At 41.7% G+C, this 25020-nt stretch overlaps 2 protein-coding genes across 4 annotated transcripts in view; one reads left to right on the top strand and one right to left on the bottom strand.

Annotated features, from left to right (window-relative positions):
- The window catches only part of SAMD4A (sterile alpha motif domain containing 4A), a 263587-nt gene extending 252365 nt beyond the window's left edge, over positions 1 to 11222 (top strand). The window contains exon 12 of the mRNA XM_063645576.1: positions 11143 to 11222. Within this exon, the coding sequence (XP_063501646.1) occupies positions 11143 to 11207 (65 nt within the window). The 3' untranslated portion in view covers positions 11208 to 11222. The remainder of the gene's footprint in view (positions 1 to 11142) is intronic.
- An 8503-nt stretch (positions 11223 to 19725) lies between these two features.
- GCH1 (GTP cyclohydrolase 1) overlaps positions 19726 to 25020 on the bottom strand; it is a 61993-nt gene continuing 56698 nt past the window's right edge. Inside the window, exons 4-7 of one of the 3 annotated variants that reach the window (XM_063645578.1) lie at positions 24802 to 24833; positions 23504 to 23588; positions 21739 to 21877; positions 19726 to 20790 (exon numbers count right to left, since the gene is read on the bottom strand). In XM_063645578.1, the coding sequence (XP_063501648.1) occupies positions 21751 to 21877; positions 23504 to 23588; positions 24802 to 24833 (244 nt within the window). In that variant the 3' untranslated portion in view covers positions 19726 to 20790; positions 21739 to 21750. Of the gene's footprint in view, positions 21878 to 23503; positions 23589 to 24801; positions 24834 to 25020 lie in introns of all 3 variants that reach the window. The other 2 variants (XM_055289311.2, XM_055289312.2) reach the window with 2 other exon arrangements.

Here is a 25020-nt window from a genome sequence, read left to right as displayed (position 1 = left end):
ATGTGCTCCAACCTCAGGCCTTGGGCACTCACAGCTCCCTCAGAAACTCTCCCCTCCGCTGTCTTCTTGACTTCTGCCCTCTTTTACTCTGCTCAGTCTCCTCTGAAGTAGAAACATCTTCCTGGACAACTTATCCAAACTAGTAATCTCCTAATCACTCTTTCCCTTATCAAGCATCTCTGCCGCACGGCATACATTTGTCTTTGTAATCTCTCTCCTCCAACTAGAATGTATGCTCCAAAAACGTAGGGAATTTGTTTTCTTCTCTGCTCTATCCCCGGTATCTAGAACTGTGCCTGGTACATAGCCAAAATTCACTAAATGTTTGTTAAATAAAGAATGGTCCACACAATCGTGCCTTATGATAGCTCCATTCTCCGAATGTTGCACACGCCTTGCTCTCACTATTTCCTCTTTACTCCATCTGCACCTGAGAGGAGCACTCCCCACTAGCTATTATCACCTGCACCATGGCCATGGCTTAACAATGTGAGCGCAGTATCATGCTGTATTGATCACTGGCTGAAAAATGACAAGGAGACAATCATTTCTCTCACCCACCTGCTGTGTCAAATAGTAGCTTATGATTTGTGGGTGTCTTCCCCTTGATGGATACAGCAACAGCTCAGTCATGAGGCTGATGACTTTTATAATTAGTCTTGATAGGAGGTGGCAGATTTTGTGTGAGGGTGAACCATTTTAATCCTTAATTATAAGGCTGGATGCGGCTGGATGCAGCTGGATGTGGTGGCATGCACCTGTAATCCCAGCTACTCGGAGGTTAAGGCAGGAGAATTGCTTGAACTTGAAAGGCAGAGGTTGCAGTGAGCTGAGATCATGCCACTGCACTCCAGCCTGGGCAACATAGTGAGACTCTGCCTCTAAATAAATGAATAAATAAATAAATAAATAAATAAATAAGACTGGATAAAAGTGCTTTACTCAGCTGGGCGTGGTGGCTCATGCCTGTAATCCTTGCACTTTGGGAGGCCAAGATGGGCAGATCACAAGGTCAGGAGTTCAAGACCAGCCTGGCCAACATGATGAAACCCCGTCTCTACTAAAAATACAAAAATTAGCTGGGTGTGGTGGCACACACCTGTAATCTCAGCTACTTGGGAGGCTGAGGCAGGAGAATTGCTTGAACCCGGGAGGCAGAGGTTGCAGTGAGCCGAGATCACGCCACTGCACTCCAGCCTAGGTGACAGAGCGAGACTCTGTCTCAAAAAAAAAAAAAAAAAAAAAGCCTTACTCATTTCTCTGCAGATTTTGTATATTTACTCTTTGGCCTTATTTATTTACTTATTTTTGAGATAGGGTCTTGTTCTATCACCCAGGCTGGAGTGCAGTGGCACAATCACAGCTCACTGCAGCCTTACCTCCTGGGCTCACACAATGCCCCTGTTTCAGCTTCCCAAGAAGCTGGGACTACAGGCACGTACCATCACGTGTGCCTAATTTTTGAATTTTTTGTAGAGACAGGGCCCCACTATGTTGCCCGGGCTGGTCTTGAACTCATGGGCTCAAGCAACGCCCCCACTTCAGCCTCCCAAAGTACTGGGATTACAGGCATGGGCCACCATACCAGGCAATTTTTATTTCTGTATTTATTTGAAAGCACATATATCCTAGGAAGGTAGATATGGTTCAGTTCTTTGTATTTTTTTCATGTAGACAGAAACAGAGAAATATTGGCTATATGATCTCAACTCCATCCAGGTCCTGCACAAAATCTGGACAGAGCTGCAATGATTGAGTGCAAGTTCCCTCCATGGATACCATGGGTCTCTCGCACCCAGCACAGTATGATCAGCTCCCAGCAGGATCCAGACACACCTTGCTCTAGGGCAGGGCCTGCCTGATTAGCTACAGGTGATTCCCTGGATGCTTGTCCTTTCTTAGCCACCAAATACTCCAGCTCAACAAAGAGGGTAAGCTAGGATGCCAGGATGGCCCATTCCAAAGCTGAATACCCAGGGAGGACAGCCACATGCAAGGGAGGGAAAAGCATTCAACTAGAAGTTCCAACAAACACTAAGGTTGATAGAAGAGGCTCTAGGAGTGTATTTAGAGGTGTAGTCCAGTTCTATGCAAGGGGTGGGGAATGCAGCTGGGCCATTTGTCATTTGCTGAGGGATCTAGCACAAAAAAAAAGGCATCTCCGTTTGACTACCTTCTCTGTATGCCACCGAGCCTTGTTCTCTCAATGTCTTTTCATTATTGTCACATAACTCTCAAGCTGATATATTTCCATGAATGTTTGTTGAAAACGGTATTACTTTAGACACACCTTTCACTACTGTCTCACCCTCAGCTATCCTTCTGAGGATGTGACAGATCATTATTATGGGAGTGTCCATGGCCTTGCCTCCTTGGCCAGCCTGCCAAAATGAAGCCTGTAATTGCCAGTCTAATTTTCCTTTCTTCTTCTTCTTCCCAAAGAGGGAGGATCCTTTCTTCTGAAGAAAGACAAGTCAAGTGACATAACAGAGAAATGGGGTTCAGGGGAGTGAGAGAGAGGCAGCAGAAAGTGGGTATTTGGGGAGAGCTGGGATTATGAAGAGATACATTCTGGGGCAGTTGGAGGTAAAATAGAAGTGGGAGACAAAGGCAGTAGGTTTTATCATTATTTCTGTAATTTATGGAAGAGGATCCTCTTTATATTTTTAAAGAAGTCTAAGCAAAAGTGACACCAGCAAGATGGCAGAGTAAGATGCCCTGGACCCTCCTTCCCCTCATAAACATACTGATTCAACAACAACTCACAGATAAATTCCATCTGTAAGAAATCCAGAAACTAATTGAAATGCTCCTGGGCCCCAGGCAAACATGAAACCAAACTCACTGAAGCCAGCAGGGAGATTTGCGACACCTTCTTGCCAGAATTCTTATCACTGGCACAGTGCCATATGATCAAGGAAAGACTCCCTTCCTGCTCCCAGATTCTCCCAGGGGAAGGAAAGGCTTGGGTCACATGTCCATCACCCCAACTTTTTTGAGGGGCCTCCCCAGAGGTCTGGCTTTTATCTTGCCAGTCTTGGAGTTCTGACAGGTTTGGCACAGTCTAGCCCCCTGGGGAAGAATGAAGATGGCCGTTTTGACTGGTAGATGCCACAGATTCTCCTCCATGCTCAGCAAAGAGTGAATGGACAAAAAATCCCAGCTTTCAGCCTCCCCTTGGGGAGGGAAACAGTGGATCCATGCATTCTGTGCCCCAATTTCTCTAGGGCTGCCGAAAGAATTGGCATTTGTCCTGCCAGCCCAGGGGCTCTGATGGTCCTGGCACAGTCTAGCTGCCTGGGGAAAAATAGAGACGGCAGTTTGGCCTGGTAGATGCAATAACTGCCTTCTCTCCCCCACTGGCTCAGCACAGAGTGAGCAGACAACAACCACAGATACCTGCTTCTCCATAGAGAAGGAAAGAGTTGGTAAAGGTCCCCAGAATCTCTGATTGGGCTAATTGGTGTATGAACCTCTGATCAGGCTGTTTCTCCTCTACAAATTCATATATATATATATATATATATATATATATATATAAAACAATGTGTATATGTATATATATAAAACAATGTATATATACACACACACACACACACACACACACACACACACAATTTTGTAATAAGCACCACCTAACATGATGCCTGACAAAAGTAGTGGCTAAATAAGTATTTTCTAAATAATAAGTGTTTTCACTAATAAATCATGAGTATTTTTTTTGCATGTTAATGGCTGTGTAGTATTCATTCCTTCACATGGACATACCATGATTTATTCCAGTTGTTAGGTAAGTTATTTCTTTTTTTTTTTTTTTTTTTTTTGAGACGGAGTCTCGCTCTGTCGCCCAGGCTGGAGTGCAGTGGCGCGATCTCGGCTCACTGCAAGCTCCACCTCCCGGGTTCACGCCATTCTCCTGCCTCAGCCTCTCCGAGTAGCTGGGACTACAGGCGCCCGCCACCACGCCTGGCTAATTTTTTGTATTTTTAGTAGAGACGGGGTTTCACCGTGGTCTCGATCTCCTGACCTCGTGATCCGCCCGCCTCGGCCTCCCAAAGTGCTGGGATTACAAGCGTGAGCCACCGCGCCTGGCCAGGTAAGTTATTTCAACTGTTAAATATTATGAACAATGCTAGAATAAACATTCTCATAGGTACATATGTGCACACACATCCACTTTGATTCTCCCACATTCTCTTTCTGGAAACAACACTCTTGACATTGGGCACACTCATCTCTCATGGCTCCCCAAATTCTGATTGTGGATGGTCTTTGGAGAGTTATCTTTTCTGCAATCTTCTCACTCTTCACTCTTTCCTTAGCCAACCTCAGCTCCAAGCACCACGTGTGTACTGACTGGTCTGCAGCTGACTTTAAGATCCCTGCCTCCAGCCCAGACCTCTCTCTAGGCACTGGCTAATTACTGGATGTCTCCACTTGGGTGTCCCACAGGGACCTCAAACAACATGTCTGAAACCGAAGGCTCCCCTGCTCACCCTTACTCCCTCAAAGACCTCCCACATGCCCATTTCTCTCATTATCGTTATCTCAGTGATCAATGCTGCTGTGATTCCCAGACACCCAAGCTCCCAAACTGGGGACTGTCCTGGACTAATCTTCACCCAGTTGTAGACAAACACTTCAGCTTCTCCCTCTTAAATCTCTCTGCTATTTCCTTGTCTCAGCCTCCACTGCCACTGACCTAGTTTCAGCCTCGTTATCCCCCCTGAATTAATACAATAGCCTCCTAAGCTGTCCATCCTCCAACTCTGATTACAACCCAAAATCCCCTGCTTGAAATCTTTCCGCCAGCTTTTCGCAACTTCAATATCAGTTCTGGAGCAGGGCATATGTGTGGCTTTCTGTGATCTGTCCTCTGCCTATCTCTTCACCTCTCTATCGCCACTACTCCCCTCTCCAACATGGGATCCACCTATATTAGAGCTTTTATTCAGTGTGCTTCAAATATTTGTTTACATTACATATATCTCTCCCTAGACTTGAGGACAGGGAAGTCTCACTCATCTTTATACTCCGGCATGCAACACAGTTAAACCTAAGGAAACAAAGCCTTAACAAAGCCACTTGGAAGATCTGTGTTTTCCCCATCAATGGCAACTACTGGTGACAAGGAAGGAAGCTATGGGTGCTGTCTTCTGGGGAGTCTTCTTAGGGCAGGCAGGACCTCACTTCCAGGACTCACCTGGCCTGGTCACCTGTGGGTGGAGACAGGGCCTGACATTCATGAAGTCTCCTTTATGTCCAACCCTTCAGAAGCTTCTTTTGATGCCAAGGGGCCCAACTCAGAGCCTACATCTCTATGTCTATGACCTCCTACATTATTTTTGTCTTTGGTAATGAAATTTCCAACAATGTAATACTCACTGAAATAGAGTTTCATAGGAATGTTCTATACTTAGTAAAAACAAATGAGAATAGGGTAGGGGAAAAGGAGAAGCATGAAGTCTAACTCCTCAGAGCCCATCAAGACCTCGAAGCCCTTTAAGACAAAATTTCCATAGTTGCAAATGCTGGGGGAACTGAGGCTTACCTGCTCCATGTAAATTCCTCTTTGCAGCCCAGATGGCTGGAGCTCTTTGCTATGCATGGGAGGGAACCACACAAATGTGTTAGATCTGAAGCAGGAGTTTGCAAATTATGGCCTGCTGGCCAAATCCTACCCACCATCTGTTTTTGTATGGTCCATGAGCTAAGAATGCTTTTTACATTGTTAATGAAAGAAAAAACAAAAACAGAAGAATATTTCACAGCCACAAAAATGGTATGAAATTCAAATTTTGGTGTCCATGGATAAAGTTATATTGGAACACAGTCACATTCATTTACATATTGTTTATGGTGGATTCCACACAAGAATGGCAGAGTTGAGTAGTTATAACAGAAACTGTGTGACCTGCAAAGTCTAAAAGATTTACCATCACGCATTTTCCAGAAAAAGTTTGCCAACCCCTGATCTGAAGTACCAAACACCTGTGAATAGCAGAAAAATAAAGATGCAAAATGCAGGCCAAATAAAGTTAGTGGGAGCAGTGATTCCTTTATTTCATCTAAGAATTCATATATAGTCATGTGCCACATAAGGACATTTTGGTCAACGATGGCTTGTATATATGATGGCGGTCTCATAGGGTCCCACACCCTATTTTTAGTGTACCTTTTCTACGTTTTAGTAAGTTTAGATACACAAATACTTACCACTGTATCACAATTGCCTACAGTATTCAGTGCAGGTTTGTAGCCTAGGAACAATAGGCCATACTGTACAGCTTAGGTGTGTAGTGAGCTATACCACCTAGGTTTGTGGAAGTACAATCTACGATGTTCACAAAATGATGAAATCGACTGACAATGCATTTCTCAGAAGGAATCCCTGTCGTTAAGCAACACATAACTGTACTTCATTTTTATCCTTTTCTCCCAAAACATCACTCTAGTTGTAACAGTCAAGGATATTTCAAATAATCATTGCAGACATCCTACTTACCCTTATTCTCTTGGCTCCATATATGTAGATATAGATATATTTTTTCACTTTTAACAAAGTAAATACAGGCACCTAATTTTAAAAAATCAAATAGTGACAAACAGAAGTTTTATAATCTAAGCAAGGGTTCTTTGTCTTTCTCCCTCCCACCTCCTCTCTTAAAGAGACAATCACTTTTGTCTTTTTGCTATTTCTTTGGTAGTTACTTGACAAAAAATTGTGCTTAAATTGTTCCTTCTTGATTGATGAATTTTGATGTTATCTAAGCTGTGTTATGACAGATGAAGATTTAACTCATACTCCCCTTCCTCCCAGGATAAAGGTTATCTCACAATTTTTAGTTAACTGAGTAATCAGTACTTACATTATGATTATGCAAATACTTCTCACCACAGGGGCAAGTGGTAGCTCATGGTGATCTTTTTTTTTTATTTTTATTTGTTTTTTGAGAGAGGGTTTCACTCCTGGTCAAGCGATCCCCCTGCCTCAGCCTCCACATAGCTGGGACTATAGGCACACGCCACCACACCTAGCTAATTTTTTAAATTTTTTTGTGAAGATGAAAACTCATTATGTTGCCTAGGCTGGTCTGGAACTCCTGGCCTCAAGCAATCCTGCGTTCTCAGCCTCCCAAAGTGCCATGGTTATCTTTCTAATTTATACTCCTTTTTGTTTTGTTGCATGTATTTGAAAGCTTTAGAAGGGGGAATGCTGTCCTGGTACCATCAGAAGTTCTAGGTCTCCAAATAATGATCTTCTCCAAATTCAGTACATATCAGAGCAATTACATATTTAGAAAACAGATTATGCAGCACAGATATTGCTTTAAAAATAAAAGGTCTGTTCAGAATTATAGGAATGTGAGTCTGAACTTTCCTTCCAAGTCGTAATGCCTCACTGTGGCTTTTACAGAAGGCAGAGTCTGGAATTTTTGCTTCCACTCCTAAGGGAAAGAGTAAAAACAAAAGGGTGAGGCAGGCAGTTCTGCATCCCTCATTTCGTTTGCTTACACAACACTTTATCAAGAACAAATTCCCCCAAATGTCCATTCTCCAGTCTCTAAAAGTAAGAGAGTAATGAATGCTGTGACTCCCAGTCCACATGTATCCCTAAATGTGATGCTAACTAATGCTTTGAAGGATTCTCAACAAGAACCAACCAACTGCTCCTGCCTAACCTCAGAACTTTGCTCAGTGTGAGCCCAAGAGATAAAAGTGGACAGTGGATCAGAATCTGATCTACCTACGTTGGGTGCAGTGGTGCATGCCTGTAGTCCCAGCTACTTGGGAGGCTGAGGTGGGAGGATTGCTTGAGCTCAGGAGTTCAAGACCAGCCTGGTCAACATAGCAAGACCCCATCTCTAAAAAAAAAAAAAAAATGAATCCAATCTACTTTTGGTGGAAAGACTCTACAAATTTATTTATTTATTTGTTTATTTTTATAATTTCAACTTCTATCTTAGATTCAGGGTGTACACATGCAGGTTTGTTACATGTGTATATTATGTGATGCTGAGGTTTGGGGTATGATTGATCCTGTCACCAGGCACTGAGCATAGTACCCATCATTAGTTTTTCAACTTTTGCCCCCCTTAGTAGTCCCCAGTGTCTATTGTTGCCATCTTTATATCCCGAGTATCCAATGTTTAGCTCCCACTTATAAGTGAGAACACAAGAGTATTTGGTTTTCTGTTCCTGTGTTAATTATCTTAAGAGAATGGCCTTCAGCTGCACTCATGTTGTTTCAAAGGACATGATTTCATTCTTTTTTATGGCTGTGTAGTATTCCATGGTGTATATGTGCCACATTTTCTTTATCTAATCCACCAGTGATGGGCATCTAAGTTGATTCCATGTCTTTGCTATCGTGAATAGTACTGTGTTGATCATATGAGTGCATGTGTCTTTTTGGTAGAATGATTTATTTTCTTTTGGATATATGCCATTAATGGGATAGCTGGATTGAATTAGTTCTGTTTTAAGTTCTTTGAGAAATCTCCAAACTGCTTTCCACAGTGGCTGAACTAATTTACATGCCCACCAGCAGAGTATAAGCGTTCCTTTTCTACACAGCCTAGCCAGCATCTGTTGTTTTTTGACTTTTTAATAATGGCCATTCCAACTGGTGTTAGATGATATTTCATTGTGGTTTTGATTTGTATTTTTCTGATGATTAGTGATGTGGAGTGTTTTTTCATGTTTGTTGGCTGCTTGTATGTCATTTTTGAGCAGTGTCTGTTCATGTCCTTCACGCATTTTTAATTGGGTTATTTGTTTTTTGCTTGTTCAATTGTTTAAGTTCCTTATAGACTCTGGATATTAGATCTTTGCTCAATGCAGTTTGCAAATATTTTCTTCCATCCTGTAGGTTGTCTGTTTACTCTGTCGATAGCTTATTTTTTTTTTTTTTTTGCTGTGCAGAAGCTCTTTAATTAGCTCCCACTTGTCCATTTTTGTTTTTGTTGCAATTGCTTTTGAGAACTTAGTCATAAATTCTTTTCCAAGGCTGATGTCCAGAATGGGGCTTCCTGGGTTTTCTTCTAGGAGTCTTATAGTTTGAGGTCTTATATCTAAATCGTTAATACATCTTGAGCTAATTTTTTTATTTTATTTATTTATTTTTTTGGAGATGGAGTTTTGCTCTTGTTGCCCAGGCTGGAGTGCAATGGCGTGATCTCTGCTCACTGCAACCTCTGCCTCCCAGGTTCAAGCAATTCTCCTGCCTCAGACTCCCGAGTAGCTGGGATTACAGGCATGCACCACCACGCCCAGCTAATTTTGTATTTTCAATACAGACAGTGTTTCTCCACGTTGGTCAGGCTGGTCTCGAATTCCCGACCTCAGGTTATCTGCCCACCTCGGCCTCCCAAAGTGCTAGGATTAAGGCGTGAGCCACAGCACCCGGCCAGTTGAGCTAATTTTTATATGTGGCAAAAGATAGGGGTCGAGTTTCATTCTATTTATGGGTAGACAGCTGTCCCAGCACAATTTATTGTACAGAGATTCTGTTCCTCGTTGCTTATTTTGGTTGACTTTGTTAAAGATCAGATGGCTGTATGTGTGCAGCTTTATTTCCGGGTTCTCTATTCTGTTTCATTGGTCTATGTGGTTGTTTTTTCGTTTGTTTGTTTGTTTGTTTGTTTGTTTGTTTGTTTCATTTTGTTTTTTTGAGAGAGGGTCTCACTCCCATTGCCTAGGCTGGAGTGCAGTGATGTGATCACAGCTCACTGCAGCCTTGACTTCCCAGTCTCAGGTGATTCTCCCACCTCAGCCTCCTGAGTAGCTGGGATCACAGGTGTGCACCACCATACTCAGCTAATTTTTTGTATTTTTCATAGTGACGGGGTTTCACCATGTTGCCTAGGCTGGACTCATGAGATCTCCCCACCTCAACCTTCCAAAGTGCTGGGATTACAGGCATGAGCCACCACGCCTGGCTATGTGTCTGTTTTTGTACCATACCATACTGTTTTGGCTACTGTAATCTTATAACATAGTTTGAAGTCAAGTAATGCCTCTGGTCTTGTTCTTTTTGCTTAGGATTGCTTTGGCTATTTGGACTCTTTTTTGGTTCCATATAAATTTTGGCATAGTTTTTTCCTAGTTCTGTGAAAAATGGCATTGGTAGCTTGATAAGAATAGTGTTGACTCTATAGATTGCTTTGGGCAGTATGGCCATTTTAACAATTTTGATTCTTCCTAACCATGGGCATGGGATGTTTTTCCATTTGTTTGTGTCATCTATGATTTCTTTCATCAGTGTTTTGCAGTTCTCCTTGTAGACGTCTTTCATCTGCTTGGTTAGATGTCTAGGTATTTTAATTTTTGTGGCTGTTGTAAATACAATTGCATTCTTGATTTGGCTCTCAGCTTGAACATTATTGGTGTCCAGAAATGCTACCAATTTGTGTTCATCGATTTTGTATCCTGAAACTTTACTGAAGTCGTTTATCAGTTCCAGGAGACTTTTAGTGGAGTCTTTATGGTTTTCTAGGTATAGAGTAATATTGTCAGTGAAGAGATATATTGACTTCTTCTTTTCCTACTTGCATGTCTTTTATTTCTTTCCCTTGCTTGATTGCTGTAGCTAGGACTTCCAGGACCCTAAAAATTGCAACCAAAACTTCATGTGATCATTTTTCATACTTTGGGTTTAGAGCTAATAAACAAGAGCTTTCTTATGACAAACAATGCTGCAATGAATAACCTTGTACACAAATGTCACCTTCACACACACACACACACACACACACACACACACACACATATATATATATAAATACCTCTAGAGGATAAATTCCCCAAAGCAGAATTACTGGGGCAAAGGATATAGGCATTTATTGTTGTTTTAAATAGCAAATATATATATACAGGGTCTTTTATAATCTGATCTTCTTGGTTTATACTCTCTACGACTTCTAGATCTAAAATGTGCACAACTACATGGCTAAAATTTAATTGCGTCTTCCATGTATCATGTGTGTTAACTTTTCCAGGCTAAATGAGAATTGATTTATCATAAACTGTATTTCTGACTGAAGTACTTCCCACGCTATGTTTGCCTGAGGACAGAGCCTTCTAATTCTACCTGTCATCTACCACTCTACCCCCACACTGTTTCTATCCGCTCTATTCCAGGTTCATCCTCCATACTGCTGTTTATAATCGCCTCAACTCCAACTTCAGTAATGCTCTACCTTTAGCAGAAATGATGGCTTATAACGAAAAGCAGGTCCACAGTGACTTCACTTTAGACCAGGAAGAATTCTGACGCCACAAAGGGAGCCAGCCTAAATGCCAGGGTTACGTGGGTTACCCGGACCACTGCCAAGCAGAAGGAATATGCTCATTTCTCAGAGATATTGAGAGGGCCCCTTCTCTCAGAGATCACCTCTACCTGAAGAAAATAAAATTATTTTTCATTGAACTGTACTTAGAAAAGGTAAGTATCATTTGAGTTAGATAAAATCCCTTTTAGAAATAACTTTAGCAAAATCTTCCAGTCTTCTCTTAGCCAGAAAACCCTGTTAAGCAAAATACAATTGTCTCAACCCCACAAGTAGTGTTCCTGAAAGTTAGTACCAGCTTTGTTAAAGATAGAAGGCTGTATGCTTCTTGCATTTGGCAGGGTTTGTGATTTGATTTTCACTGAAAACAATGTTTTGAAGTATTGGACAAGCAGAGAAATGAAAGAAACATCTGCCTCATTTCTTCTAGGAGAATATTTGCAATACACTTTGAGGCCAAATTTGACAATACATGTATTAAAAGACTTTAACAGAAAGCTAGACAGTGAAAATATTGGCCACCTAGTAATATATTTTTTAAATGATACTCAATGCTGGCAGGGTAGTATGAATTAGTTATATCTTGCTAGACAGAAATTTGGAATATGTATTGAGAGTCTTTTTGGCTGGGTGCAGTGGCTCATGCTTGTAATCCCAGCACTTTGAGAGGCCGGAGGCAGGCAGATCACTTGAGGCCAGGAGTTTGAGACCAGCCTGGCCAACATGGCGAAACCCCATCTCTACTAAAAATACAAAAATTAGCCAGGCGTGGTGGTGCATGCATGCAATCCCGGCTACTCAGGGAGGCTGAGGCACAAGAATCGCTTGACCTTGGGAGGTGGAGGTTGCAGTAAGCTGAGATTGCGCCACTGCACTCCAGCCTGGGTGACAGAGGGAGACGCCGTCTCAAAAAAAAAAAGAGTCTTTTTAAAATGTGAAGGGGCTGAGGGTGAGTGGTGTGGTTATAGTAAGGCAACGCGATAGATCCTGTGGTATTGGAACTGTCAGCATCTTGACTATGGTGTGGGATACACAGACCTGTACGTGGCAAAGAAATTAATCACATATGCAAGTGAGTACAAGCAAAACTGGACAAATCAGAATGAGATTGGTGTATTATATCAATGTCAATATCCTGGCTGTGATATTGCACCATCGTTTGGCTAAATGTTAGCACTGGGAAAAACCCAGCCAAGTACAGAAGTGAACTCTGTGTAGTGTTTCTTATAACTGTATGTAAATCTACAATTATCTCAATAAAAGTTTCCATGTAAAACTGTGAATCTGCCAAGATAAGTGAGGTGCAAAGTTACCCCTAGGTAAGAGAAAAAATTAATGTGTGCTACAAAATTTTAGGCGTAAGACAGTTACAATATGAGGACAGTTGTACAGCAGAGGGCCAGGGCTGGGGGTGGTAAATAGCCCACCTGAGTCTGTCCATTGTTACTTAGAGAGGGGAAGACAGAAAGATGGTCGACTTTTTTGTCCCAATAAATCTATACCTAAAAGCCTATCCTTTGGAAATAGAGATGTCCACTGTAGTGTTATTTATAATAAAGAAAAAACTGGAAACAACATGACAGCTCATCATTATGAAAATAATCAATACATGTGATATTTATACCATGGAACATCATGTAGCTATTTAAACAAAGATAAAAAATAAGGGAGGGAATGACTATGAGGACTTTAGAGTATCCAAAGTATTACAGATAGTTACACAGAATAAGGAGGGGCAAATGGAAGAAAACACATCAAAGTGAACTCTAGGAAGAAATGCAAGGCAATCCGGGAAAAGGTAAATGCAGAATATGATATGACATCAAGTAATGGTTGTAACTTTTGGGGGGGATGTGATAATGTGCAGGGATTTTATTTAAGTCCTTACTCCTTATCCATTAGTGATACATAGTGAAATAAATACCGATGAAATGATAGACTGTCTGGATGGATTTGCTTTAAATACTCCAGAAGCATCCAGATATTATTTGCACAATTTTAAAAGCAAGTAAAATAAAACAAATGTCAACAGTAGTTATTTCCTGAACTATGCAATTGGGTAACTGATCTTTTTATTTATACTTCACTGTTTTCTAAGGTTTTTTCCTTTTTTTTGGAGATACAGTCTTTCTCTGTCGCCCAGGCTAGAGTTCAGTGGCACAATTTCGGCTCACTGCAACCTCCACCTCCTGGGATCAAGCAATTCTCCTGCCTCAGCCTCCTGAGTAGGTGGGACTACAGGTGCCTGCCACCACGCCCAGATAATTTTTATATTTTTAATAGAGATGGAGTTTCACCATGTTGGCCAGGCTGGTCTCGAACTCCTGACCTCAGGTGATCTGCCCGCCTCAGCTTCCCAAAGTGCTGGGATTACAAGTGTAACCCACTGTGCCTGGCCATTTTCTAAGTTTTCTATGATTAACAAGTATAAAAAAATTAGATGGAGGAGGAAAAAAGTAGGTTATGTTTAGAGATATCAGACCAGAGAAATAAGTTATTTATACACAGGCAATTGCAGCAGTGATTATATTAATCTGGAGACAGTCCCTTTTAAGGACAATTTACCTTTAGACTTATCAGCTGAGTGGTTGCAGATGCCCTTAACCAGGGACGATAGAAACGATTGTTCTCAGTGATCCACATAGCTGTTCTCCTGCCCAAATTACCTGGGAAGGAGCTACTGGCTTCCTGATGGGTTCCGTGGGTCTGAATTTTTGTAGCTTAGGGTAGTCATTCTCAACTGAGGGAGCCCACCAGAATAACCAAGAGCAATTTTCTTTTTCAAACTATAATTACAAATACTGAATAGTTCCTCACAGGGTACAGAAACATTGTCTAAAAGTTCCCTAGGTGATTTGGATAGGCACACATGGCCAATAGTCCCTCATTTAAATAAAAGTGTGTGTGTGTGTGTGTGTGTGTGTGTGTGTGTGTGTGTAAATATGCCTTAAATATTTGGGGAAGTATATGTAAGAAAGTGGTAAAGTGGGCCAGGAGCAGTGGCTCACGCCTGTAATCCCAGCACTTTGGGAGGCCGAGGCACGCAGATCACCTGAGGTTGGGAGTTCGAGACCAGCCTGGCCAACATGGTAAAACCCAGTCTCTACTGAAAATACAAAGTTAGCCGGGTGTGGTGGCACATGCCTGTAATCCCAGCTACTTGGGAGGCTGAGGCGGGAGAATCGCTTGAACCTGGGAGGCAGAGGTTGTGGTGAGCCGAGATCATGCCATTGCACTCCAGCCTGAGCAACAAGAGCAAAAACTCAGTCTCAAAACAAACAAAAAAAAAGTGGTAAAGTGGTGGCTTTGGGGAAAAGAACTGGGCAGCTGGGGATGGAAAGGGAGAGAGACTTCTCACAGCATATCCTTTTGTGCTTTTCAAATTATATGCAAGTGCATATATTACCTATTCAAATAACGTGAAAAGTGAAAGAAAAAAACAAATTTTAAAAGAGCCTCTGCTTGAAACACTCAGTTTGCCAGAATCTGCTTTTCTTTTGCTAAGGTGGTCAAAGTTCTGTAAAGAGGACACATTTTTCTTTTGCAGATGATTTTCGCTAAAAAAAAAAAAAAAAAATTCAGAGAAAGCATCTAATGACTTTGAAAGAACACCAGAAATAAACATAATGGATTTTACATTCTGATAGTTACACAAACTCCTCACCAATTTTGAGTTACACCTTCTACCATTAGGAAGTACATAAAGTCAGCCTACGTGCAGGAGACAAAGATTTTCATTCTGCCATAAAAGTAAAGAATTTCATTAAATATCTCTGATGATAGCAGCTGCCTGGCTTACTTGGGAGCAGAGGTGAAGGAAAATGTTTCCTTAATTATTTTGTGATGTTTGAATTTTGTGCTAACCACAGAATTACCAGTTTTTATTTATTTTTTTAATTTGAGCATTTAAGACAGTGTGATTACATGGAACTACAAGGTGACCATCTCACACTCCTATAATTACTCCCAGCAGCACCTTCGAGTTCAAAGGGCAAAGGTGATAGTATTCATCTTCAAATATGTGGGGGCACAGAGTGACAGAGGGCACCTGGAAAAGATTAACCAGCTCAATGGGGAGCCAGAGGTAACCTAAGGGGCTGGGCCCACTGGTTAACAGAAAGGTCAACAGAAGCAGAGTCCAGGCAGCGACATCAGCTCTTTAACCCAGTGTGGGTGACGCACGCCATTTGACCCTCCCTGACACCCAACTCACTTATAAAATGGAAATATTCAATTAGCCAGGCACGGTGGCATGCGTCTATAGTCCCAGCTACTTGGGGGGCTGAGGCAGGAGGATCACTTGAGCCAGGGAGGTAGAGGTTGCAGTGAGCTGTGATCGTGCCACTGCACTCCAGGCTGAGCAACAACAGAGCAAGATCCTGTCTCAAAAAAAAAAAAAGAAAGAAAAGAAAATATATATTCTTCCTTATAACAAGTCTTCCAGATTCGGTGTTGGGTACACACACACAAATACACACACACACACACACAAAATCTGGAAGATTTGTTTTCCATCCCCGAAAACTAAAACGCAGGAAACAAATTCTGAGTTCTCAGAGCTCAGGGTTTCATTTTGATTTTAAGTCCTGTTTTGTGTGTGTTCTAGTTAAAAAGACAATGAGAATTCATTGTTGGCTTGTCTATACTTCAAGTGCACGTGATACTTTTTATTCATTATTTTTTAAATACGTTAAATTTATATGGAAATTCTGTTATATTCAAGTATTGACTCCCCCAACCTCTTCATTAAGAGGTGATTCTGACAACTGTTAAGAGAAGGTCAGCTAAGATTTGGATAAGACTTCAAATACTCCTTGATCACATGCAAATCAACTTTCAGAAACGAGACTTCAGGCAAGAAATTTTGCTGAGATTAGTTTTGTCTTGGGCTGGGTGCAGTGGCTCAGCACTTGGAGCTGAGTGTAGTCTCAGCACTTTGGGAGGCCAGGACGGGAGGATCACATGAGGTCAGGAGTTCGAGACCAGCCTGACCAACAGGGTGAAACCCTGTCTCTACTAAAAATACAAAAATTAGCTGGGCATGGTGGAGGGCGTCTTTAATCCACTACTCGGGGGGCTGAGGCAGGAGAATTGCTTGAACCAGGAGATGAAGGTTGCAGTGAGCCAAGAACATGCCACCGCACTCCAGCCTGGGCGACAGAGCGAGACTCTGTCTCCAAAAAAAAAAAAGAGAGAGAGAGAGAAAGAAGATTACTTGTCTCTAATTGGTTAAAGGTACTTGAAAGTTTAAAGGTACAAACTGAAACAGTCAGGGTGCTTCCTCTCTCTGGTTAGACTTGTTCAATCTGCAAATGGAAATTCCTTTAAAATTTCCCAAATTGAGAGGAGCAGAAGCCACTGTGTGGGTCCACAAGAGACTGTAATCTAACCAGATACAGATGTCAAAGGCTGTTTTTCCCAAGCAATCAGGAACGCAGTTGAGGCCAGCAGCCGTGAAGCCAAAGAGAGACAGAGACCAAAACCCACCTCCAGTCAAAATGGTTGAGCAGCTGCTAGGAGACCAATGACCAGACGACCAATATGGACCAATAATTCTGTGGTCCCTGATAGAACCAGAATGGTTTTAAACTGATTTTTATTTACTAGCTTTTTTTTTTAATTCAGTTTATCCCCCTTGGTTTTAGAAGTAAAATGTCCTTGCAAAGAGAAAAGTTTCCATAAAGAATTTTATCAGTCTAGATAGAATGACTGTAAAAATTATCACTACACATATAATGGGAAACTCCAAAAAAACAAATTAGAAAAAAAAATCTCATTTATTTGTTCAGTACATTTTTGAATGTGAAAGGATCCAGGAAAAGGAGGAAGAATCAAAAATCCATTCTAAAATCAGGGAAAATCAACAGCCTGAGAGGAAGTTGTACATACACACACCCAGGCATTTCATCACAGGACTCCCTCCACACAACCTTCCCAATGCTCACCGGCAGGCAAATCACGTTTCTCTGGGCAGCACAGTCAGTTCCAGATTGAAAGGATTTCTCAAAAGGTCAGAGTTGTGGACATATTGCTCAAAACAAACAGGAGAATGTAGAAATAAGAGGAAAAGTGGATAGGTGCATTAGGGCTGTGTAATGCAGGTGCCAGGAGTTATCCTACCAGGACCCACAAGCAAGTCATAGCTGCACTGCTAGGAAGGGAATAAAGGGAGCTGCTTAAATCCAAGACGCGGTGTGTCTTCCTTCACCACCCTTTGTCGGCCAGAGCCTGATATTCATACTCAGGATGTCATGAAAATGTAACTGATGAGGTCGGGGAGCGGGGGGAAGAAACCCAAGTACTCCTATACTGTCCAACTCAATGGAATTCCCCATGGGTAGGCCCTCAAAGTGATGCCAATTATTGTGAGATTCATTGTTTTCACTTCTGTAATAACCTTTCCACCTTAACCAAAATCTTGGCAGCCAAGGAATCAACCAAGCTGAAGCCAAAGGCAGCATGTTTTAAAATGGAAGCCTTGCCCAAAAAGGACACACTCAGAAAAAAGCAATGAATTCTATTCTGTACCTAGGGAATGGCTCTAAGTTACAAAGCCAAAGAGAGCTATGTTCCAGTTAAAAGCCAGACAGAACCAGACCAAGCTGGGCTGCCCAGGAGTAGGGGTTTAGGGACGTAGAGAAGTGTTGTGGCAAAGAACCCTTCTTTTCCCTGTTTAGCTGGAGTTTGACCTCATTTGGACAGCCAGACATTCCAGCAACCAGACAGTTCCTGGAATAAACACGGGGCTTCTCCAAAACAAGTGACCAGATAAATTTTAAGGAAAACAGAGGAGGGAGTAGGAAGAGAACATATAAGATTCTTAAGAGACTTAAATCAACCTGTTGCAATGTGTGGATCTCATTTGTACCTTGATTCAAATAAACTACTAAAAACTACAAAACAGTAGGGGAAAATCTAGATATTTGAATTGACACTAATTTTTAGTGTGATAATGGATGTATTTGATCATGTATTTCTTTACCTGATTCCACTTTATTTAGATAATCTGAAATATTTATGGACTAAGTAATGCCTGGGATTTGCTTTGCAATAATCTGGTCAGATGGGTATAGAGGAAAACAAGATGGCGCCATTGAGTTGAGACTCCTCGAAGCCGGGTGATTAGTACACAGGGGTTCATGTACTCATCTCTCTACTGATGTGCATGTTTTATTTTCTGTAACAAAAACTAAAAGAAGGCAAGGGCCTCTGGGAGAGTGGGCAGTCAGGTACTCACATTTCCCCTTGATCTCTTGAGACTTCTCTCCATCAGCAGGAGGACCCATGCCTGTGATGGTGAATCCAGGTGCTCTGTTTTGACAGAAAGGCTTCTTGAAAACCTTTCATGTCTGCAACTGCTCTTCCACTAAGTGAAAAGGAACTTGGCCAATCGATCTTCAGTGACAAAACTCAGGAGCAGCAACTCCGGCTTAGCTGAGCAGCTCATCGTTTCATTGACACCTATGAGTGGTGGTTCTAGGAATGTTTTATGCCAGTAAGCCTTCCTACTTTGACAATATTTGCTACCCAATGGTCTACAGGGTCCTGCAAGGAGCAGCAGGCCCCAGTATTTGGACATGCTGGCCACCGGTGAGGGCACGGGCCTCTGCCTATGGGGGAGCATGGAATGGGGAGCAGACCACTAGCAAGAAGGAAAGGAGGTTGTTGGGCATGGGACAGAAGAGCAGCACAAAACCCTTTGCACTAACTGGAAGTTTTGCCCTGGGCAGGCTCTTAGAAAAGGGAAGGAAACCCTCTTCCACTCCCTGCCCCAGCCTACTCTTCCTTCCCCAACAGCTCCCATGTAGGAAGCAGTGCCAGTTCCCAGAGGGCTAAAGTTACCTACTGAGCATTAAGACAACAGGGACATGAGGGCCACTGAGATTCCAGACTCTTATCCCAGACCTCCTCCTCCCATTACCTCAAGACAGTGAGGACGGTAAGACTCCAACCAAATACCAAGGAGAAACTGTCAGAACCTGGGGTTACTTCGTACTATAATTGAGATTAGTATTCAAATAGCTTGATGGCTGGGAGAAGCCCTTAGATGTCTTTTTTTTTTTTTTTTTTTTGAGACAGAGTCTCACTGTCGCCCAGGCTGGAGTGCAGTGGCGCGATCTCGGCTCACTGCAGGCTCCGCCCCCGGGGTTCACGCCATTTTCCTGCCTCAGCCTCCCGAGTAGCTGGGACTACAGGCGCCCGCCACCTAGCCCAGCTAATTTTTTGTATTTTTAGTAGAGACGGGATTTCACCGTGTTAGCCAGGATGGTCTCGATCTCCTGACCTCGTGATCCACCCGCCTCGGCCTCCCAAAGTGCTGGGACTACAGGCGTGAGCCACCGCACCTGGCCTATGATGTCTTTGCTGAAACAGAATACAGCCAAAATAATCAAGTTATTTAAATATTTATAGTGGTGGTTGAAAAAGAAACAACTTTCACAAGAACAAAGTTACAATACTTTAATAATTTAAATAGGACCAACTTCAGGAACATACATACACATACATAAAATTAAACAATTTAATTTTGAACAGTGTATTGAAATACATCAAAGTCTTAAAAATCCCCCAAATGGACTCAAGATCATGGATATGAAAAGGTAATTTTAAAGTACTAGAGACTAGAGTAAAACAGACAAAGTGATTACTTTGCATTTACTAATAAGACAACAGCCTGTGGATACATTAGACCTTTATAAGAACACTTCTAGGAAATGTTAGAACAACGAGTCATTAAAAAGGAATATAAATGAGTTCATAAAGATAAATGTATAGCTAACAATTTCTTTGGTCCTCAAAGTCACACTTGTTTTTACTTTAAAATACCAAACATGAGTTGACTGCTCAGAATTCTACCTATAAATATCTAAATATTAAGCAGGCTAATGTTTATACTGGGCTACATTTATAAAGGAACTCAAGCCAACCATCACCGTACTTAAACTTCAGAAAGAAAAAGTTAGGAAATAGATAGAAGTAGAGAGGAATGGAAAAAAAAAAACAAAAAACAAAAAAACCCAATACCTCTGCCATCTTGCCCTATCATAATCCAAATAGCATCAAAGTGGCAGAGATGGGACTAAAGTTAAAGCAAGCATCAAAGTTATTACTTTTAGGGTAATGGGATGAATTTGAAGAGCACTATGTCAACCAAATAATAAGCTTCATAGAATAACTGTGTTTGTGTTTCTGTGGAGGAGTTGCAGTTTTGTTTGTTTTAATTTGGCCCACGCTGCCCCAGTGGAGGAAATTTTAAGATAATCATTAATAAGGCAACAGCTTCCAGGATTAAAATACCTATACCACCTATACGGAGTTACAATGAGGACAAGACCCACGTAGACCACAAAGGAAACTGGGACCAGAAGCCTCCAGTGCATTTTCACAGATCGTTGGTACAATAAGCTTTGGTTAGAATGTTGGACACAGCTCATAATGTCTTCCACCATCAGTTCATTCTGTGCTCTTTCAGGTGCGTGGAAGCTATGGTTCTGCAGACCTGAAAATGATGGGCACTCTCAAACGTTTCTGGAAATATTTAGAAAAATATCTTATACGATTAAAAAAAAGAAGAAGAAACATTTTGAGGCATCTACATGGATCACACAAAGGAAACTCTCAATAAACCTATAAAGTTAAAACTGAGATGACTAGTTATTTGCAGTGTGAGTACTAAGTCTCATAAAATAATGGCTTTTTTAAAAAGGCAAAAGTATCTACACTCTAAATGATATTCTCATCAAGGCACAGAGAGTTAAATGTCTAAATCCCTGTATGTTGACATGAGAATATACTCGTAAACAACACCAGGAAATAATTCCCTAATTCTTGAATTTAAAAACAATAGAAGGTAGAAATGTGCCTTTTTAACTCACAGTAAAATCAAAAACATAGACATTCCACCACCTTCCCTTGGTGACTAACATTACAACTGCTAAAAATATATTTTTAAATGTCACTGGTGGTTTAATAAACATGACCAAAGTGGAGTCTGTTGAACTTGAATTCACAGAGCAATACCGCACTAAATATTTTAGCACTTTCAGCACTACACCACTTTTATTGGAGGAAGAAAAAAAAAACAGTATACTGGGCACAGTTCCCTCTCATTCCCAATGCTCCTATGCTTATGAGTCAAATTACTGTACTATTTGAAAAAAATACACTAATTCTTCTCCCTTCCCAGGCCCCTCTGGTTATCTGGCAGTGGTTTTGTGCACGTACTTACACTATTAGCAGTTCACTTTAATATTGCCACAAAAAGGTGGCAAGAAGAAAGTAGAGGGCTCAACCCTTTATTATATTTATTTGACTTCCTAGAAATAATTTTAAATGTAATTAGTGACAAGGAATAAAGTTCACATCTGTAACAATTGAAAATGGAATGTACAAACAAGACCAGACAGACAGACAATGCTACTGGCAGTACGATCGGCAACCAACGCACACACACTGAAGCTCAGCTCCTAATGAGAGTCAGGAACTCTTCCCGAGTCTTTGGATCCTCCCGGAACACACCCAACATCGTGCTGGTCACAGTTTTGCTGTTCATTTTCTGTACACCTCGCATTACCATACACATGTGTCTACAAAATAAGGCAACACAGGTTGTTTAAAGGAGTAGACAGCTGCTGGTTTGGTTTTTAAAAGCAGGCCTAAAGATTAAATCACAGCTTACAGTTACCAAGTATATCGAAATATCCCTTTTTACACAAATGTTATCTATTAGGTTCATGCAAAAGTAACTGTGGTTCTTGCTATTGAACGTAATGGCAAAAACTGCAATTACCTTTGCAGCAACCTAAACTTTTTGTTCTTGAAGTTGTCTTGCAACTTTTATTCTTATTAGTTGATCCTTAAAGCATCCAAAAAGGGGAAAAATGGAATTTTCTTCTGGGGTGAAAGTAGTATAAAAGGGCTACAGAGTTACTTAACTTCTAGATCGAAAGAAAGGCAGAATTCTCACTTGCTCTGCCTTCAGGACCAAGACAGCACTATGCTAGCCTAGGTGTTTAGATAAATGCTCAAGTATACTGGTGTCACCAGGCAGAATTCAGATAATGGTGACCAGGGATCCTGTCTGAGCAACCTGGTGACATTAGATACCAGACATAGAAGAGAGTTCACACCATGTCACAGAACACATATGAACTTTGTCCACACAATAGTGCAATTCTCTTAACTCATGCTAACTTAAAGCAATGTACCAATTCTTGGCTTTATTTTTTAAACTTGTGACAAAATATTTAAAAAACTCGGCTTGGAGCAACAGACAGCTGAAGAAGAAATCAAGAGAAGACACAAAAATGGCTACTGGGGCTGGGCGCGGTGGCTCACGCCTGTAATCTCAGTATTTTGGGAGGCTGAGGTGGGCAGATCACTTGAGGTCAGGATTTTGAGATCCCCAGCCTGGCCAACATGATGAAATCCCATCTCTACTAAATACAAAAATTAGCTGGGTGTGGTGGTGGGCGCCTGTAATCCCAGCTATTTGGGAGGCTGAGGCAGGAGAATCGTTTGAACCTGGGAGGCAGAGGTTGCAGTGGGCTGAGATCACACCATTGCACTCCAGCCTGGGTGACAGAGCAAGACCCTGTCTTGAGCATTTTTTAAAAAATGGTGATTGAGCTGGGTGTGGTGGCTCATGCCTGTAATCCTAGCACTTTGGGAGGCCGTGGCAGGTGGATCACGAGGTCAGGAGTTCGAGACCAACCTGGCCAACATGGTGAAACCCCGTCTCTACTAAATATACAAAAATTAGCCGGGCATGGTGACACACACCTGTGGTCCCAGCTACTCGGGAGGCTGAGGCAGGAGAATCGCTTGAACCCGGGAGGTGGAGGTTGCAGTGAGCCGAGATTGCACCACTGCACTCCAGCCTGGGCGACAGAGCGAGACTCCGTCTCAAAAAAAAAAAAAAAAAAAAAAAAAGGCTATCGATTGTTCAAATCTCTACACCTGTGCTTATAACTCCCTATGCCTCTACAAGCCCCATCCTACCCTCAAAAAAATACTTCTCCCATACTCTGTTCCTATATCAGTAACACAGCAAATGAAAGTGGTAAAAGAGCTTTAGGCTCAGGGATGGAAATCTACAGTTATCATGTCAGTTGTGTGGCATCACCTGGTGCTACAAAATATGAGAAGCACTAAATAGCAAGATCACTTCTAGTGCACCATTATGACATTACTAAAGGCAGATGCGGACTTACGTTGCTTCAACCACTACCCCGACTCCAGCAGGCCGCAAGGCTTCCGTGATTGCTACAGCAATTTGTTTCGTAAGGCGCTCCTGAACTGTGGATGTGATAAGGAGCTCAGTTTGAGAGTCTGACACAAACAGCTGGAAGCTTTTTCTGTCTCTAGAACATTTGAAATCTTAAAAAATCAGACTTCTGTGAGATTTAAGAGCCAAGACACACCAGCTGTTGCCAGTCTGCTTTGTCTGCTGACTGGGCCACAGAGAGGCCCAGATTCAACTCCCTCACCTGAAGTACAGGGCTAAAGAGATCTCAGAACCCCCTGAAGCCCCCCAGCATCACTGGGGGAAGGAATTAGAATAGCAATTATCTTATACCTGTGCAGTAAGAACAACACAGTACCGGTTACCAAGCACCTCCATGGAGGTAAAGTAGTGCAGCAAATAAATAGCTTGCAACAGGGTTAACAAAGGGGCTGCAGTCCATTATTGAGTTGTACTTAGAGCAATGTTGAAAACCAACAATTTAACCTAAATAATATAGTTCCTGTCCTGAATAAAATGACTTGTCTTTTAATTCATACAGGAGTATTCACTGCAGCACTGCATCTATCTGAAAACTGATGAAACCCCCCAATGTCTATCAGAGCAGGTATAGCTTACGCCAAGCCATGGCATATACAGTAGAATTCTAGGCAGCCACCAGAATGAATGAGATAGTTACATGGATGTGCTTTGTTAAATGAAAAAAAGCAGGGAAAAAAGCAAGGCCAATTATGTATAAAACGAGCCCATTTTTGTTTAAACATAATCCAAATAAATTGATTTGAAAATGTAGGTATATGTGTGAAAATGTGAAAGAGTGTGCAAATACAACAATGATTTCTTCTGGAGGCTTGAAACAGTAGACTTTTTATAGTCCTAAAAGGTTTTACATTTTTATAAGTCATACTTATTACACTTGTAATAAAACAAAAAATACTTTTTGTGTAGGAAAAATGTTTTCTGTAGCCAGGCACAGTGGCTCATGCCTGTAATCCCAGCACTCTTGGAGGCCAAGGTGGGTGGATCACCTGAGGTCGGAAGTTCCAGACCTGCCTGACCATATGGTGAAACCCCGTCTCTACTAGAAATACAAAAATTAGCCAGGCATGGTGGTGCACTCTTGAAATCCCAGCTACTTGGGAGGCTGAGACTGCAGTGAGCCAAGATTGCACCACTGTACTCCAGCCTGGGTGACAGAACAAGACTCTGTCTCAAAAAAAAAAAAAAGAAAAATGTTTTCTGTTAATAAAGATTTTTAAAGCTTACCTTGTAGTCTTCTACTATAGATTTCTACAATCCTAGAAAAGAAAGAATTTAATCATAAATCATTTGAAGTAAAATTGATAAGCCTTCCTCATAAAACAAAAAGGACATTGTTGAAGCAACAGTGGGCTACAGGAAGAGATAAAGCTTACGGGAAGATGACAGAAAGTTACAAGTACCACAGGAAGATGTAGTCTAAAGTCAACTTGATTGCACTGAAGG

Source organism: Symphalangus syndactylus, chromosome 8 (genome assembly GCF_028878055.3).
Source record: "Symphalangus syndactylus isolate Jambi chromosome 8, NHGRI_mSymSyn1-v2.1_pri, whole genome shotgun sequence".
In the NCBI taxonomy this organism is placed as follows: Eukaryota; Metazoa; Chordata; class Mammalia; order Primates; family Hylobatidae; genus Symphalangus; species Symphalangus syndactylus.
This window is presented reverse-complemented; position numbering and strand designations above follow the sequence as displayed.